The 18,687-nt window shown below is 38.7% G+C and overlaps 2 protein-coding genes, 1 long non-coding RNA gene and 1 pseudogene across 4 annotated transcripts in view; 1 reads left to right on the forward strand and 3 right to left on the reverse strand.

Annotated features, from left to right (window-relative positions):
• The window catches only part of supt3h (SPT3 homolog, SAGA and STAGA complex component), a 13,065-nt gene extending 6,403 nt beyond the window's left edge, over positions 1-6,662 (reverse strand). For both annotated transcript variants that reach the window (XM_017428140.3, XM_017428138.3), the window contains exons 1-3: positions 6,602-6,662; positions 5,163-5,246; positions 303-387 (exon numbers count right to left, since the gene is read on the reverse strand). In XM_017428140.3, the coding sequence (XP_017283629.1) occupies positions 303-387; positions 5,163-5,242 (165 nt within the window). In that variant the 5' untranslated portion in view covers positions 5,243-5,246; positions 6,602-6,662. The remainder of the gene's footprint in view (positions 1-302; positions 388-5,162; positions 5,247-6,601) is intronic.
• A 163-nt stretch (positions 6,663-6,825) lies between these two features.
• runx2a (RUNX family transcription factor 2a) lies at positions 6,826-10,249 on the forward strand. The gene is made up of 5 exons (XM_025008546.2): positions 6,826-7,108; positions 8,062-8,221; positions 8,629-8,733; positions 9,380-9,454; positions 9,878-10,249. The coding sequence occupies exons 1-5, from the start codon at positions 6,932-6,934 to the stop codon at positions 10,216-10,218; spliced, it is 858 nt and encodes a 285-aa protein (XP_024864314.1). The 5' UTR covers positions 6,826-6,931; the 3' UTR covers positions 10,219-10,249.
• Positions 10,250-11,413: 1,164 nt separating this feature from the next.
• On the reverse strand, positions 11,414-15,991 carry LOC108242958 (annotated as a pseudogene).
• A 2,161-nt stretch (positions 15,992-18,152) lies between these two features.
• Positions 18,153-18,687, reverse strand: part of LOC119616703 — a 7,741-nt gene continuing 7,206 nt past the window's right edge. The window contains exon 3 of the long non-coding RNA XR_005232676.1: positions 18,153-18,233. This is a non-coding gene — a long non-coding RNA (uncharacterized LOC119616703). The remainder of the gene's footprint in view (positions 18,234-18,687) is intronic.

The raw sequence follows: 18,687 nt of genomic DNA on the forward strand, positions 1-18,687 counted from the left end.
CATCAGTCACATCATCATCAGTCACATCAGCATCATTCACATCAGCATCAGTCACATCATCATCAGTCACATCATCATCAGTCACTTCAGCATCAGTCACATCAGCATCAGTCACATCAGCATCAGTCACATCAGCTGCACGAGTTTCCCTGCCAGCATGTCGTTCAGGTAGAAAACAAACGAGAAGCAGCAAGAAATCCTGCTTCCAGTGTGAAGTTCCAGGCAGGCCGGGTAAAACATGCTCCATGTTCCAAACTCTGAATCACACAGTGTGTTTCTTTCCTCAGATTCACGTGTGTTACCATATTAATGAGCTGAGTGTGCACAACGTCTTCCACCAGGGCGGCAGTTTCCTGCAGAGGCCTGCGAGCGTCTCCTAAAGCAAACCTGCAACACACGGACATTAAATCAGACCAACCACGAGGTGCTGCTGATAAGGACAATCTGAGCATGAGCTGAAGTCAGCTACACTGTGAAAAATGTCCAGGATTCTTCTAAAACTTGGCTTTTGTAGCTCAAGGATGAACTCTGGACAGGTTTTTAATCTTTTTTTGTTTTTTGGATTCTTTAAACTCATTTGTCATATTTTGAAAACTAAATTTTAACTCTACAGTTTTAGCAAAGTTCCTTAAATTACTTGTAAATCAGTAGTAACAGGTATTATATTGAAAACAGCAGAGACATAAATTCACTGTCAAACCACAACAGCAACAGGTTTGGGATCAAAAGTTTATTAATTTTATATATTTATTTTTTATATCCTTCCACATTTTGTTTAGTCTTAAAAAGGTGGAAAATTATAGTTTTAGTCCAGGAACAAGAGAAAAGAGAGATTTATTTATCTCGGGTTATTTGCTTCTGACTGTGAGAAACGGCTGAATGTGCCGTCAGAGGCATGTTCCTGCGTTCATGTACAGACGTGGATAAACCTGTTGGTACCTTACAGCTCATCGAAATAATAATAAATGTTTCCAAAAAGTGATTAGAAGCATCTGTCTAATGCATATCTGCAGGCCTTTAGTGAAAAAAATTCTAACTTGTGAAAATAAGTATTTGACATTAATTAGTATCACAGGAGCGTTCAAGCTTTCAGCCGTTCAGCCTATTTAAAGAGTAGTTTGGTAACCTGAGCACCCACTGAACACGGAGCAGAGAGAGGACAGATCAGAAACAAGATTATAGAGATACATGTTCAAGGTAAATGCTTCAAGCAGCTCCATGTTCCTCCGACCACAGCTGACAATATTTTTAATACATATAAGGTTCATGGGACTGAAGGCAACCTGTCAGGATGTGAACGCAAGAGGAAATGTAACCCCAGGTTGATCAGATGGTAGAAAAGACCTCTGTCAAAGTGATCACACCATCCACCACATGTTGAGTCATAATGGATCCATGGTAAAAGACCAAGGAGGCTCCACTAATGGCAGAAATAAAAGCCAGATAGGAATTCACCAGAATCTGTTGCCAAGAACCAAAGTTTCTGGGACTGATGACACAAAACTGGCTTCAGTTACATCAGCAGTGATTTGTTTATTACTGTGGAAGGATACAACAAATATATCCACATCTGTCAGTCTTAGCAGGACTCAGTTTAAACCTCAGAGTGAATTTGGAAGTTAAAACATTACAAAAAAGTAATTTTTCAGTGTAAGATGTTGTAAAATTGATAAAACTGGCCTGTTTTAAATAACTCAGGTTGTTTTAAAACAAAACTTTGACATACAAGGCTGTGGGTGATATGCACATCTTATAGGAATTGTATTGGTACTGATTTTAATCTGTTTTACTGTGTGGGACCTGAGGATAATGATTCTGTTTTCAGAAGAACTTGTGTCCATTCTTGTTGAGAGGCTGCTCAACAGTCAATGTTGGACTCTCCTCTTCGTTATGATGAGACAGATACTTTCAATAAGACTGGCTCACACACTGTGGTTAAGAAGCCACATGAAGAGGACACATTGTCCTGCTGTAAAAACCACCACCCTCCCAGGAAAACACACCTTGATGGCAGCAGATGTCTTTCCAAATTCTAATAGATCTCTGCCCAGAGACGGCAGCAACATTTCCACACAGAGCTTAGATACAGCTTCCTCCTCCTCATAAAACTTCAGGTTATATTTCTAGAGTTCTCCAAAACTGTTTTCACAATATCCACAGTGATCTGTACTGAACCCAGGCTCAGGATGGACAGCCATCTGCCTCGACCGGCTGTTCTGTGAAAGGTTTTCTTCTCTATCTTTGAAATAAAACTTGTAAATTATCCACCAAAATGCAAGGCTCAATCAGGGATAGTGTGATAAACTTTTGGTAGTGGTAGGTCACACAACAAGACAAAATTTAAAAAAAAAATGGAGATCAAAAGGATTTTGGCAAAACCGATGAGAAAACCCTTATGGCTCCGACAGAAACATCAAAGTTTAAAGCAGTCACAAACGCTGATGACGTCACACTATCAATTTTAAATTATCAGAAACTTTCAGATGTTCTGTAAACAAACTCTTCTCACGACTACAGCTTTTTCTTGGACTACAGAAAACGCTTCATGCCTGAGTCCTCTGCTGCTCATGCCAACATTTTATTTATCACAGTTCTGGTAGTAGCTGTGTTGGCACCTTTCAAAATATCTTCAAATGTCTTCTACACATCGAATGTGACAAACATCTGGATTTTATGACAATTTTCACTATAGTTGTTCTAAAACTTGATTCATTTCAGTGTGTTAGGTAAATCACACATTTTATTTTAAGATGTTTTATTCAAGCAGAGCTCTTTGTTGGCTCACTGTATTTACACAAGGATTTAATTGTTATTTTATAACGTAACACTGTTTTTTCTGTACTGCGCTCTTAAAAAGATTTGTTTTCCTTTTTAGAATCAAAAGTTCAAATATAATTATGTTCATAATAGAATTTACATGTACATCCAAATCAAAGTCTTTGCCACAATAGGCAGAGAGTTTGCAAATCTTCTCGTACACACGGTGGGGTCGAGAGGCCGCACACACACACACACACACACACACACACACACACACACACCTATGACCACAATTTGGTCAAACCTGTATTTGCATCCAGACAGGCCACTTCCATAATGACAAATTGACTTGAAGCCACATCCTGCAGCTCTTTCCTTCTCTCCTCTTCTTTTCTCTCCTTTCATTTTCTCCATCACAATCCCGTCTGACAGCCGGGCCGCCCCGCCCCTTCGCCACCTGCGCTCTGATTGGCTGCTCGCAGCCATCACTCACATCCATCACACGGGGCAGAATGGTCTGGTTTGGGGTTGCGGGCAGGTCGGCCTCAGTCTCACAGATTGTGAGCGACACTTTTAGGTTTTGGGGTTTAGTTGGGTTTCAGCCTCTCTAACCGCCACCAACATCTATCCACAGCACAAAACACAAGGTGAGTCCACACACACACACACACACACACACATTAATGGATATCACAACACACGTGCTGTTTGTTTGAAGAAAAAACATTTTTTAAATAACTTAATTGGTTAGATAGTTTGAAACAGAGTGAAAGTCATGAGCTTTTATATTTCACTGATGTACTAGTTCTACTAAAAACTAATCATTTATTAGATTTAATCAACAGTACAGGTGTTTGTTTTAGTACTGGATCAGTTGATTCTGGGCCAAGTTTCACAAACTGATTGAAACTTAAAGACAAGAAAAGATGATCGGGAGAACACCCAAACGTTAAACCACTCCCCTTCATTTTCAGCTCCTTTTAAACCTAGAAACTATGAATTATTTTTTCAAAGTTTCTGCAATCCGGTTCATGTCCTTTTTGACATTTGCTGTAATAATTGTTGAAACATCTGCAGTCCTGGGAGTTCTTGTAAACCTTTCTGAGTTGTTTTTGTTTCACCGACTAACCCACGAATTTTAAAGTCACAGTAACTCTGACTACATGTGAAACTGTTTGACTTTAAACTATCGAGGCCACCTGACTTTTATAACCTTATCAAACACAACATATTTTGATACCATTAGATCGATCTTTTAAAGACAAATCCAACACAATTTCAATTTTTAAAATCAGTCCACTGGTTACCAATTTATCATCAGAATGGGTCTAAATGAATGAAATCCTTAAATAGGCAGCAACAGAAAGTCCTGTGTTTAACTTCCTGGAACTTGGTTCTCACACCGGGCTGAAGCTGAGGAATCGCTCTGATTGGCTGGAAATTCTCAGATTATTCCTTCACAAAGCAGTTAGCTTGGCTCTTTGCCAATGTCTGTCATAAAATGTTTTATTTCATCTGAGTTGAGAAATGAATGAATGATTTAGCTTATTGTTTATTTAACGGATTAAGAACATGTAGAGGATGAATGAGTTGTGAGGTACAGGTGGTCTTGTTTGTAGCTGTAAGATGAGTGAACAGCATCACAACGATTAATGTAGAAAACGCAGCGTGAACGTTAAGAGTTGAATGATTTGCTGATGAAGAATGAACTGCTGAAGGTAAAATGAGCAAAACAAAAGCTTCAAAATCAACACAACTGTTGGTAAAAGCTAAACTTATCAAAACTAGATAAAAAGAAAGAGCTCAACTGTAGGTAAAAGTTTAAATTAACAATAGTTTGTTAAAAGCATAACTAAAAGTAAAATAAAGCATGTTTTTTTAATTGTTCTGTATATAAATAATTCAAAAAGTAAAAGTTACACTAATGATGAAAGCTGAATGTTTTGAGAGATCTTCTTTCAGCTGTTCTCCTTTCAGGGGTTTCCACAGCGAGTCATCCTCCTCCGTCTAACTCAGTCTTCTGCGTCCTCTGTCCTCCATGTCCTCTCTAACTGCATCCATATGTCTCCTCTTTGTCTTTTTCCTGCCAGCTGCATCTCTAACATTCACAGATATGATGGCTAAAACAACACAGTATCTGAAAGTAGTTTGAGTGTAAAAATGTGTAACTCTAAACAGGAAAGCAACCGTATGGATACTGACTCAGCTTTCACACAATAACTTCTCAGTATGGAAGACAGTGGACTGTTTCTGGACGACTGCGTCCAGATCGGATTTAACGGATATGATTCTTTTATCAAACAGGTTCTCATGGCTTCAAACAGTCTGTTCGGCAGCACCGGCTCCATGCTGTACTGGGGTGAGATGTTTCCACTGTGTGTGTGTGTGTGTGTGTGTCTTACATCATGCTTTGCAGCTCTGGGATGAAACTGGTCCTGGAAGCTGGACGCTCTTTAGAACTGGAGGTGGCAGATCCAGCCATCAGGCTGACACAAAAACACAATTTACTGACAAAACCTTGTTGTTCATCCCACCACAGAATGATAAACCTTTTTATAACATCCTTTGTAATCTTATTGTTATTTCTTCAAGCTGCTTTAAAAATAAGTTAAAATTTGAAATCATCGTTGGTGTTAATACTGACGCTTCACCTCATCCTTCGGCCGTTTAACCCGATTATTAGCAGCTTTCCTCAACCATTTTAAAATGTTCCTCTAAAGTAGAAATAATTAAAATAACAGAAAATAAAACAGTTCAATTTTTACTGTGGAATAAGTCTCCTTTGTTTTACAATGAATTGATTCATTCCTTTAGAAAACTTATTTACATATTTATTTACTTATACAAGAAAAATGTTAAACATTTTTATAAATATATATATTTACAGTTTTTAGTTTGTCAAATTGTATTTTATTTTAAAGTACTTTTTTCTAAGAAAGTGGATATATAAATTTTACTTTCTGAGTGTTTTTCCTGACAATCTGATTTTTGCAAGTTGGTATATAATACATTATTTTAAACAAAACTATATTTCTTTCTTGAAACAGATTTTTAATCTCAATGAAACTTTTAGCTGTATAAATAAAGAAATATAATCTTAGAAACTTGTTTGTTTGTTGTGATATTGGTATCATCTTTAGGGAACAACAAACTATCAAATTACTTCCAGCCAGTAAATAAACATACTGATAGGTTTAATTATTTAATCTATGTTTATCAAATGAAAATACCAAATACGTGTCTTTCAGCTTTTAATCTTTAAGGTTTTAATGTGATGATTCATTCTGTTTAAAAGAAATAGATACACTTCCCATTGCTTGTGATATTTATATGATTACATGGATTAGTCCTAAAATCGTGTTTCTTGTGGTAGTTTTCTCCTAAACAAATGATTTTCCTAACAAACTACGAGCACTTGTCTATCCAGTAGTGTTTACAGGCTGGATTATGTGGAGCCCAGGGTTAAATGAATGACCTGCTTTATATTTTGTTGCAAGTTTTTGATGTTTCCAAGTCATTTAGCCTGAACAATTAAATTCCGGGGGACAGAAAAGCAGAAGCTGAGGCAAAGCTTAAAAAAACAAGATAGCAGAAACGATGTGAGGCGGATAAACGCAGCGTCCGAAGCAGAGACAGACAGTTGGACAGGTGGTTTGACCGCACCAACTTCCCCTCCGGCAGTCAAATCTGAATAAGAATACAGCCAAACTCCCTCCTATTCAAACACTGCGGTGACTTCAACAGGACGAAGACAACAATAAAAGAACAAAGCTTTCAGCAGGGCAGGGGAAATGGAGCCAAAAACACACAGAAGAAGGCTGGAATTGGTGGAAATCCTCACCGTGCTCTATCAGACGGACGCTGCGCGAGACGTTACTGTTGACTTTCTCAGTTCTGTTCGGTGTTCGACGCGGCGTGATGACGTAAGAGGCGGAGAGTGTTGCGTCCTGGTAGTTGTAGTTTTCCTCATTTTCTACGTTCGAAGGTTGTTTTTCCACAATGAATCGTAGTAATATAAAAGTTCAAAGTCTATATTTTTTTACATGGTAGATATTTGTATCTGGACCTTGCAAACAAATAAATATACAGCTGTTAGTGTGATTGTTGCCTTCTGTTCAACCAGTTAGAATTCTTTATTTGTTTGTTTGTTTCAGATCCCATAGGTAAATCTATGCAGCTGCCCTCACCTAACAATCGCCATGTAGATGAGCAGGAAGTAAAAACTCCAACGCTGCATCGGAGCAGAGCATCCCTAAGAGGCCTGGTACAGACTGACAGCCCAAACTTCCTCTGCAGCAGCTTACCACAACACTGGAGGTGTAACAAGACCCTGCCAAGAACCTTCACTGTGAGCAACACATCTGTTGTGTGTCAGGGCTGACTGACCACTCTGATCCACTTTGTTGTTTGCCTGGTTTCAGTTTTGGTTTATTTTTTTCTATTTGGTTTATCCAATCTGCTTGTGCTATTTCAGTCATTCATATATCAAAATGTTCAGCTCACTCAGGAGATGGCTGCTATGACTTTTGGTTTTTGTCTTTTTTAAAAGCTTGATTTTCTTTACAAATATTTCCCCCATAAACGTACATTTAGATCTCTTTAATTCCTTCAAAAACATTTTTCTTTCCAAAATCTTCTTCAGAGTACTTGCTCTGTTTTTGTCTTTTTATGTTACTTTTAGCTTGTTGCTTTTCTTTTGCTACTTTTAGGTAGCTTTTTGCTTTTTTTAGCTTTTAGCTAGTAATTTGCTACATTTAGCATGCAGTTATAGTTATGCCACTTTCAGCTTTTGGCTACTATTGTTATTTGTAGCTAGACTTTAACTTTTTTAGCTGTTAGGCAGCATTTTTACATTAGACTTTTTACACTTGAAGCTTTTAGCTAGCATTTTGATCATTTTAACTAGTCTTTTCCTAATTTTAACTTTTAGCAAACAATTTGCTACTTTAGGTTTCAGTGAGCTTTTTACTACTTTTAGCTAAAACGTCGTTACTTATAGCTAACCTTTAGCTGCTTTTAATAATCATTGACCTCTTTTTAGCTTTTAGCCAGTCTTTTGCTCCACTAGCTTTTAGCTAATGTTTTGCTGTCTTTGACATTTATCTAGTGCTCGGCTTCTTTTAGCTTCACTCACTCAGTTTCAGCTTTTTCAACAATCTTCTACAACTTCTCCTGTTACTTCTTCTCTGTCAGAGGTCATCAAGGGATTTATGAGAATCTGTTATTGAGTTCATCTTTCAAAGTTTCTGCTTTTATGTGACTCAAATAAGAGACCACTCCTTGTGTCATTGCATCTTTTAGGTGGTTGCCCTGGGTAACGATGTGCCCGATGGTGTGGTTGTGACAGTGATGGCTGGCAATGACGACAACTGCAGCGCGGAGCTACGCAATGCCACAACAACCATGAAGCAGGGTTACGCACAGTTTAATGACCTCCGCTTCATAGGTCGCAGCGGCAGAGGTAGACTGGAAACCTCATAAAAACTTTAAACTGGGAGTCAAATGTCTCTGAGCATCAATATCGAGCCACTGGGCTTTCAATAAATCAGTTAAATGTGTCTAAAAACTTTAAATCAGTCTGTTTCTGAATGAATTACTGTCATTCAGTGCACCGTAACACCTTTTGTACCGACTGTATATCAGAGCAGGCATCTATTCTGTTCTTTGAACCTGGAACAGTCCCTGAGAAAACGACATAAATGAGTCTCTGCAGCTTCCAAGTTGTCCAAACTGGGAGAAAGAAACTGATTTTACTTTACAGAACTGTTATTTCCATTGTAGAAAACAGAAAATGAATCAAAACTGAACCCAGTTACAGAAATCTTCCTTAAACTGCATCTGATTTTTTGTTACGTGTGTTATTTTTAGGTAAGAGTTTCACCCTGTCAGTAAACGTGCTGACCTCACCTCCTCAGATCGCCACCCTGCACAGAGCTATTAAGATCACTGTGGATGGACCTCGGCTTCCAAGACGTAAGCAAGCAAGAAATGCAGAAATAACATTTTCTGACAATGTAATGTGAATACTGAGTGCTGCATGAAGTTCAAATTCAGTTGTTAAAGCTCAACAAAACACTAGCTTGTGCTAAAAGAAACAAAAACTACCTAAAAGCTAAAAGTGGCAGAACACTAGCTAGAAGCTAAAGGAAGCCAAAGTCTAGCTTAAAAACCAAATGTAGCAAAAGGCTTACTAAAAGCTACAAATAGCAAATAGCCACCTAAAAACATCAAAAAGTTTAGTAAAAGCCAAAAGAAGCTGAAAGGCTTAGCTAAAACTTAAATGTAGCTAGGCTTTATAGGAAAAAGATTAGTTAAAACCTAGCTAAAAAAGCAAATCACAAGCTAAAAGCTAAACATACTGGATGAAAGCTAAAAGGTGCAGCATGCTACCAAAAAGCTAAAAATAGTCAAATGCAGCAAAAAGTTAAAATTAACAAAAGTCTAGTTAAAAGTCACAAAAGACCACCTACAAGCTAAATGGCCGATTAAAAACTAAAACTATCAAAATGATAGCTAAAACCATAGACATTATATTTACAGTATGTCTGTGGCTAAAACCTAGTAATGGTGTCATGCTGAGTCAGCACCAGCAGTGATGTGGGATGATCTCTGCTTCCAGGACAGAGACAAAAGGAGCTGAAACCTGGAGTCTTCAGACCTCCCAGCAGCGCCAACAGCAGCCATGCTTCATCAGGTATGACATGAAGGAGTTAAGCACATTCTAAATGTCCTTCGCTTGTAAACAATTTTATTTGCAAATTAAATACTTTAGTTATTGTAGAGGAATTAATCCAAGATGGAGTCAGAAGTCAAGCAGCTTAATTAATGATCCACACTCATACAGTGCACGCCAATTAGCATACTGAGGGCAAACAGGGAGGTTCTGAGTCTGCAGAAAGACAATTTCTCCGAGGCAGGAGTCAAAAGGAAGATTTTCTCTGTGTGTAAGCAACCATTTTGTGTAGGAGGTGGGTCATTCAGTCCAGACATCCCTAACTGAAACAGATGTTGGATTCAAACATCCAGAGCTTCTTCTCATGTTTGTTAAAACAGCGTGAGGTGAGGAGGATCTTGGATAAAAATGAATTTTGTGAAACTCGTTTTTCTTTCTCCTCAGACAGTAGATCCTTCTCTTCCTCCTTATGGACCAATGAAGCATCATTTCTTGGTCAGATGACATCTTTGACATCCACCATTGCCCCAACTCCCAGAATGCACCACCTCCCCCCTTACTCCACCCAACCTCCTCCCTACAGCTCCTCGTACCTGTCGTCTCCTCCTGTGCCCCCTCCGCTGAGCCACAGCGGCCCCTTCCAGCCCCCCAGCTTCTACTACGGATCGAACCAACCTCTCCAAACCACAGGGGAGGACCGCAACATCATTACAGCACTGACCAATTACATTGAAGGGGCGTGTCTTACCATGAGAGGAGACGAGCCTGTCTGGAGACCTTACTGATGACTTTTTTTAATGTAACACACGAGGCAGAGATGGATGGGACTTCANGGGTGGGGGGGGGGTCCTCTTTGGGGCTCTGTGGATCAGGCGTACTTCACGTTGGGAAAACTATCTGGGTTTGGACAGGTTTCAGGGGGTGAACTCCACATGTCTGGGTTGGCATTTTGATGACATTTGCAGTTTTTGTGTTTTCACAGTTTGAATTTGGTGTTTTTGCAGATTCCTCCACAGGATGTTCTGCTGGTGGTTGGTGATGTCATACACTCTGGCTTCTGGGCAGAGCTGGTCGGTTACGTTAATGAGCTGAATCCTCCCACTGAATCAGGGCTCATGAGTCCGAGACCACAATTAACCCGGATCCTACACATCCTCTGGCAGACTGTCACTAACTCCACTAGTTAGCAGACTTGTTGTAAAAACAGCAAACTCCTCGTAAGGCTGCTGACTCAGATGAGCCAGGGTAAAAACCAGCAGATTCTGTCTTTGGGATTTGCCTGCTGTTTGGGTTAGGGTTAGGGTGGAGGATGCAGGTGTGTGATGAACATGGCTCCTGGCATTTCTGCAGGTTTGGATTCTTTTTGCACTTCTTGTGCAGCTCATTCATCAATGTGTTGGTGTTTTTCTCTTGTTGTGGGCTTGTGTTGGGGGTTTGCTCAGGTTTCTTCAAGCATTCTCTAGTTATGGTTATTATCATTTTGATATATATCACTATGGTTACTAATATGATCACTGTCACTGTTGTTACTGTTAAGCACTATTAGCTTTATTGTCACTGCTGTTGTTACTATCAGTAGTACTGCTTTCATTAGGATAAATGCCATTTTATATTTTACAGACTGAGGTCATGCAGCTGTTCACCAACATATCTTGAAAATAGATTACAGAGGATACAAATATTTAATTGTTTGTAAATTATGTACACATGATTTTGTTTTTTGTTAATATACTACCATTTTCTCTCCTTTTCTTCCTCCCTTTTTTTTGTTTTTATATATCATGTGGGTTTATAGTCACAGTGCACTGTAATTATTGTCATCTTATGCAATTAAAAAATAATTAGCATAAAAAACAAAAAATATAACTGAAACATTTAACAAAGTTTATTGCATGTTTTAAATAAACAGTAATTTTTGCATGTTTTTTGTATGCTAATATTTAATATTTCAACAAATTCTGTTTCTAAATGGCATCAAAGAATGAGTTGAAATTCTTAAACCTATACAACAGTTTAATATTTTAGCATTAGAGAATAAACCCTAAAAAAGACAAGAATACACAAGCTAATGAAACCCTACATCATCTTGCACTGTTTTGACAAACTTTAAGACATTTAAATAATTTTAAATCAGACAATAAAAACCATTTAGTTTGTTGGCTGGTTCATAAATGCCAAAATAATCAAAAATTTGTTATACATACAGAAATAAAGCAATTATAACAACTTTGGGATCAAAAATGTACCAAATAATCTGCAGTCTTGGAATCAGAACTCTATTAATTTCTGATTGGTTGCTGCAGTGGGCGTGGCCTTCTGTCACCATGGTGCTGATCTGGAGAAAACAGTAAAAACATCATCTGAAAGGTTTATTTTACACCTTTTTTTCTTATTCTTATTTTTTTAAATCTTTCTTTTATTGCTGCCCATCTGTCATTAAAAAAATGAAACTTGTGATGAAGCCGCTCTTCTTTCTAGGAATGTGGCTGATTTTGTTAGTCATCCCAGGGTCCAGTCCAGGAAGCAGAGTTGTAGTCTTACACATTTCTGCTGCTTCTCCTCTGTTACCCACCCAAACCCCATTAAAACAGTGTCAGCTCGCCCACGGCCCAGAATAATTTAACCAAATATCAGCTCCAGAAAAATAAATCATAAAAATCTTATAAAAATAACCAGAGTTACTTTACCAGAACCGAAAAATAAAACCATTAAATGTGGATTACTGAGCATCAGATCTCTGTCCTCTAAGTCTCTGTTAGTTAATGATTTGATAATTGATCATCATATTGATTTATTTTGTCTTACAGAAACCTGACTACAACAGGAGGATTTTGTTAGTATAAATGAAGTAGCTGCTGTTTTTCAGTCAGGATTATTGATTAATGCTAAACCAATTATTAGTTATAAATCTTTTGAGTCGTTGACCCTCAGTCTTTCTCATCCAAAATAAAAATCAGAAAAAACACTTTTACTTCTTGTTATATGTCATCCCCAGGCCCATATTCTCAATTTGTGTCTGAATTTTAAATGTTTTTGTCTGAATTCTCAGATAAACTCATAATGGTGGAGGGATGTTAATATTCATGTAGATGTTGAAAGTAATAGCTTAAATGTAGAGTTAAATTATTTAATAGAGTAAATTGGTTTTACTCAAGATTTCCACAAATCTACTCATTCTCTTGATCTTATTCTGACATACGGCATAGAGAGTAAAGACTTGATAATACAGCCTCACAATCCTGTTCTGTCTGACCATTTTTAATAACCTTTGAGTTTAAATTGACTGACTACAGCCACTGAGAGGAAATTTAATTATAATAGATGTTTATCAGAGAATGCTGGAACCAAATATAAAGAATCATTATTGTTCTCCTCTGTCCTGCAGAGTAATGCAACAGAGAGCAACAACTTAGATGATCTTGTTTATAATATTCCAGCTTCAGTGCAAACATCACTTGGTAAAGTTGCTCCTCTGAAAAAGAAGGCGATCAGTCGGAGGGAGCTGGCTCCTTGGTTTAAATCAGAATTATGTTCTTTAAAACAGGCATCTAGAAAGAAAATGGTGCTCCACTAACTTGGAAGAATTTTATTTAACCTGGAGAGATAGCCTGCTAACATAGAAGAAAGCTAGAACTGTATATTATTCATCTTTAATAGAAGAGAAGAAGAACATCCCCTGGACGAATGAAAAGAGCCATGTATCCCGCGGCACTGACCACCGAGCAGCTTTTAATTTACAATTTAATAAAGTTGAAGTGTTTTTAATCTTTTTAGAGATAAATTATATGTTTGTATTTAAAAACAAAGAAACTAAAAACAACATGTCATCCACTGAACACGTCACAAATTTATATTAAGCATAAATAAAAGGATTAAACCTGTCAACCTGTGAAGCATTGATTTCAGCCCCTCTGTCAGTTCTTCTTCTTCTCTTGTACCTCCTGCTCCTCTGGAAATCAAAGATCAGTGCACCAGTTGACCAAATGTTGCACTCAAAGCCTCCAGTGTGTGAACATGTAGTAGTTTGCTCTCACCGTGGCAGGTCAGAGCGGTGCAGACCCAGCTTCCACAAGCACACACACACACTTGTTACATTCTCTCTGAGCTGTAGCTCCGTCCTCAAAGACTTCATCCTCCAGAGCACACTCTGCACAGACACAGTCATTGGAAATGTTTATTTGAATCTTTATTACTTACTGCATGAGATCATGTAATTGTCTGTTAGCAAAATAGTTTAAGAACCAGTGAACAGATGTTAATGAAACTCTCAGAAAGTAATCGATGAATATATGAACCTCTACAACTGATTATCATTTGAAGTTGTTGTGGAAGAAAATCAGTTTCCAGGCACTCAAACAGGTTTATTTATGTCTGGTGCCTGACATACAGAGAGCCTTAAAGACAATTAATAATTAACATCAGAGTCCAAACAGGAAGCTCTGAACCAAAGCTGCCACCAGAGTCCACACAGGAGCTTAGATCTCAGATATTAGACTGCTGGTCGGTGAGGAGGAGACAGGAAGCAAGGTCAGTCTGCTTTCAGTGAAGAGGAACAGGGTCGTTTCATGAAAACCTCGTAGGCTGAGGAATTCAGACAGAACATGGTGTCAGGTGTTATCTTATTAAAACCTTCCCACCACAAAGTCAGCCTGATCCTAAATGGCTGACTGAAGGAAAAATACAAAGTTGTGCTCACAAGATATTGATGATTTGGTTCTCTGCTCTTGTGGTATCAATGAACTCCTCTAGTACTAATGAGGCATTGATGGACTTGTGATACTGAGGAGGTCACAGGGAATTAATGACTTTTGAAACTGATGAACTCCTGGTGCTAATGAAGTCCTGAGGTATTGACAAGCTTGTAATAATCATGAAGTCATGTGGTATTAATAAACTCAGGTGATACTGATAAGCCCGTTCAAACTGATGAAGTCACGCGGTCTTGACAAACTCGTGTGTTAATGATGAAGTTATATGGTATTAAAAAACTGAATTCCAATGACTCTGATACACTCATCTAGTGCTGATGAAGTCACGTGGTTTTGACAAACTCACGTGACACTGATGAACTGGTGTGGTACTGAAGAGACCTTGTTTCAGTTATTTGCATCTCCTTTACTAGATAAGAGGTTACTTGTGACATATAATGGATAGAACCTGCACTGTACTTAAATACTGATGTGTTTGGACAGTTCTCCTTGTGCTGTGAGAGTCATCCCCAACACAAACTCTGAGCACTAACAGACTCTTTTTAGATTTCACTAAGGTGACCACTTGTTAAATATTGGTTAAAAACTTTAGAAAACACAGAAAGATGCAACAAAAAACAGAAACTATCTAACAAATGAAACTGAAGCTGGCATTCCTTTCAGAAATGCATATTGTCTGTTTCCTTTCATCCCATGTTTTAAACAAAAAGCTTGCTCAATCTGTTCGGGCTCACACTATATTTTAGAGATGACTCTCAGCTACTACCATGCCAAATCTTAGCTCAGTATCTGTAAAACTGACTGCTACAGCTATTTGTGTGTTGGCTGAGGTCAGTAAGCTGTGGCAGTTACTGAACTGAGTTGGCCCTAAAAGTTCATCAGTTGTAGATATATTGATTACTTTCTGAAAGTTTCATTTAAATCCTTTGTGTGGTTCAGTAGATATTTTGCTAACAAACACAGACACAACAACACACAGGCAGTTACATGATTGCCCACTTCTGTGTGTGTTATTACGTCTCTCTGGAGGACGGTAGGTTGGCGTCAGACAGTTGATGAACTCATTTAAACTCAGTTTCCAGTCGCCGTTTTCATCTGACAGCTCAATCAGAGCGTCAACACACAGAGACCTAAACAAGACAACAAAAGGAACTGGAAGTAAATGTATTTCAAAGCTTCGACTTTGTTATTGTTGGTGATTGGATGAGGAGGACCCAAACGTGTTAAAGCACCTGAGCAGCAGGTCCATCTCCACAGAGTCAGAGAAGGTGAGGTTCAGAGTTTCATTGTGTTTCAGAAAGAGCAGGAACTCCTTCAGATCAAGCTGAGAATCCCCGTTATTGTAAGTCTGTAACACAAAAATACAGTCAGGATGAAGAAGAATGATAAACATGAGACAGAATTATGACTACTGTTTTATCTTGTTGTAATTTCCACAGATCTTCTTAAGACCACCCACTTGGTGTTTTACCCCCATGATGGAGTCCTGATCCCAACTGCTGCTCTAAAGTATTGAAAACTGAATTGAAACAACAAAACTTGTAATAATTTATGACCTATAAATATCTAAACCTTAAAGAAGGCAATGACAACCAGTAATGTTTTGGGAAAATGTGCTTATTTTGAAAGTAGTTAGTAATGTTTCTGTTTTACAACAAGATCCTTACATCGCACTGATCTGTCTAATCAGACCTAATATGAAACGATGTGTGACCTGAAAATACATTTGCAGGACATCGTTTGCCAGATGATCTAATTCCACCTCAGACTGAATCCACTCGATCACCCTCTCTCTCAGCAAATCCCGGTCTGACAGGAAACAGGCGACTACAAGCAGAGACAAAAGCATGGCTTCAGTGTCAGCGCTGAGATGGATAAAAAATGATTATTTGTATTCAAATCTGTAAAATGTCCTCACTTACTGGGGCTTACATCTGCCTTTGTTAATTTTCCTGTTAAAAAACCCAAAGAAAGATGAGCACCACAGCTCAATGCTCCCAGCTTGTGTTCATATGTGAGTACTGACCCTCACACTGTCCTCGGCGCTCCACATGGATCTTTTTCTGGGTGATGCAGGCGTGTCTGTGCAGCTCACAGTGATTCCTGTAGGATCTGTCATCACTGCCGCACACTCAGTGTTCTGATCCATCGCAATGCTGCAAATAAATACAGAAATAAATATAGAAATGGGAAAAAAAATGAATACCTGAAAAAATAGTTAACCGCTTAAAGTTTTAAGCCTTCTGCATAAAGACACAATTAAAATAGATATCACAAAAGCCTCAAAGCAAATGCAACTTTATCTCTGGCCCTTTAATTTGTATGCCCGCATTATTAAATATAATAATTTTTGGTATCTATCCATCCAATTTCTGCCTCTTTTTAGATCATGGAGGCCACAGGTTTAGAAGGAAAATCCAGACGTTCCCTTCCAGCTTCTCCCAGAGGATCTCATGGCATTCCCAGTCCAGATAGACTGTATAATCCCTCCAACAAGTTCTGGTTCTGACCCAGGATCTCTTTCCAATGGGACATGGCTCAAAAACCTCCAAAGGCCTGCACCCAGGAGGAGGATGAGCTGGTGTTTTTTAGTCAGTATTGATTAATACTAAACCAGTTATTAGTTATAATTATTTTAAGTCTTTGCTGCTCAGTCTTTCTCATCCAAAATGGAAATAAAAAAAACACTTTTACTTGTTGTTATATATCGTCCGACAGGCCCTTATTCTTATTATTCTTATTTTTGTCTGAATTCTCATATTTTTTGTCTGACTTATTGAATAGTGATAAAGTCGTGGAGAGTAATGTGACAGATAGCAGCAGCCTCCAGTTCTAATGTAAAGAACCTGTGATCAGGACATGTTTTTAACCCCCACATTAAAAATGTTACCAGGACCACTTTCTTCCACCTGAACAGTATCAGTAAAATTAAAAACATCTTGTTCCAAAATGATGCAGAAAAACTGCTCCATGCATTCATCACATCTAGACTGGACTGTTGTAATTCTTTATTATCTGGGTGTTTAAAAAGTCTCCAGTTGATCCAAAATGCTGCTGTTAGAGTTCTGATGAGAGATCAGATTTCTCCAGTTTTAGCTTCTCTCCATTGGCTTCCTGTCAAATTCAGAATAGATTTTAAAATCTATCTTCTAACACACAAAGCTCTCATCAACCAAGCTCCATCTTAGATTAAAGATCTTGTTGTTCCATATTTTCCTAACAGAGAACTTTGCTCTCAGACTGCAGGTTTACTTGTGGTTCCTGGAGTTTCTAAAAGTAGAACAGGAGGCAGAGCTTTCAGTTCTCAGGCTCCAACTTCCAGTTTCTGTCTGTGAGGCTGACACCCTGTCTTCTTTCAGGACTGGACTTAAGACTTTCCTTTTTGATCAATCCTATAGTTAGGGTTGGGTTTCCTGAGTTATCCCTTAGTTCTGTTGCTGTAGGCTTAGACTGCTGGAGGACAAACTGACCACATTTCCTCACTCTGCTGCTGTCTTTGCTTGCTCTACTGTAATCATTTAAATCATTAACTTGTGTTTTTGTTTGTCTTTCTGAATTTGTCTGTATCTGTTTCCTGTCCTCTCAAAACGCAGCTGTCCTGAGCCTGGTTCTGGTTCTGGTTCTGCTGGAGGGTTCTTCCTGTTTAAAGGGAGTTTTTCCTTTCCACTGCTGTCAATGTGCTGCTCAGGATGAAAGGCAGAAAATGAGATAATATTATATGAAAGCTGTTGTTTGTCTCTCAGCTGCTCCCCTCTTCAGAAGTCGACACAGCCAGTGAACTCAGTGACAGATTTAGGTTCTGGATGTCCTTCCTGATGCATCCTGGGCTCAAACCTTCAGTCTCAGGATTGCAAGACTGCAGCACTGACCATCCACCTGCTGCAGCCCCAGCTATCATTATATGATATCACAGCAGAATAATTGTAAAACAAAAAGATTGTCAGTAATTGTAACACAACCCGTGACTAATGAGAAGAGTAGATTTGTAAACTAAAACCAACCTGTAAGCAGCGACACACAGGTTCTCCTCTGTCAGTCGATACACACTCTCTACCTGCACCGCAGAAGGTCCTGGCACACACAGACTTCTCCTAACACACACACACACACACACACACACACACACACACACAGAACTGGAATAAATTTTCATAGCAGTGAAAAGAAATGCAAAGTGTCTTTAAGTGTGTGTGTGTAAGTTTCACACTCCAGATGGTGACCTTTAACCTCCACATGAATGACAATGTGTCTCAGCAGGAGAATCCCAAGCTTCTGACTCAAACAGCTGCAAAGCGCTGCAGATCGTGTTGAAATCCTCTTCTGTTGTTTCTTTAAACTTCCAGATCAGAAAAAGATGAATTGGTTTCACACAGAGAAGCTGAAAAAGGCTTGGATATCCCAGAGCTTCCTCATAGGAGCACATTCCTTAAAGAGAGCAGATGTTGTTGTAAGTCTGCTGCCATCACAGAACCCCACCACAAACCTTGGATCAGAGTCTGTGGTGGTCTGAGCTTGGATCAGGGTCTGAGCTTGGATCAGGGTCTG

Source organism: Kryptolebias marmoratus, linkage group LG22 (assembly GCF_001649575.2).
Source record: "Kryptolebias marmoratus isolate JLee-2015 linkage group LG22, ASM164957v2, whole genome shotgun sequence".
NCBI classification, from domain to species: Eukaryota; Metazoa; Chordata; class Actinopteri; order Cyprinodontiformes; family Rivulidae; genus Kryptolebias; species Kryptolebias marmoratus.

Bases quoted from the DNA above. Each gene is read 5' to 3' on its own strand.
- runx2a (XM_025008546.2), top strand. From the start codon at position 6,932: ATGCAGCTGCCCTCACCTAACAATCGCCATGTAGATGAGCAGGAAGTA. The intron at 7,109-8,061 runs GTGAGCAACACA...TGCATCTTTTAG, and splicing joins CCCTGCCAAGAACCTTCACT to GTGGTTGCCCTGGGTAACGA. The intron at 8,734-9,379 runs GTAAGCAAGCAA...CTCTGCTTCCAG, and splicing joins TGGACCTCGGCTTCCAAGAC to GACAGAGACAAAAGGAGCTG.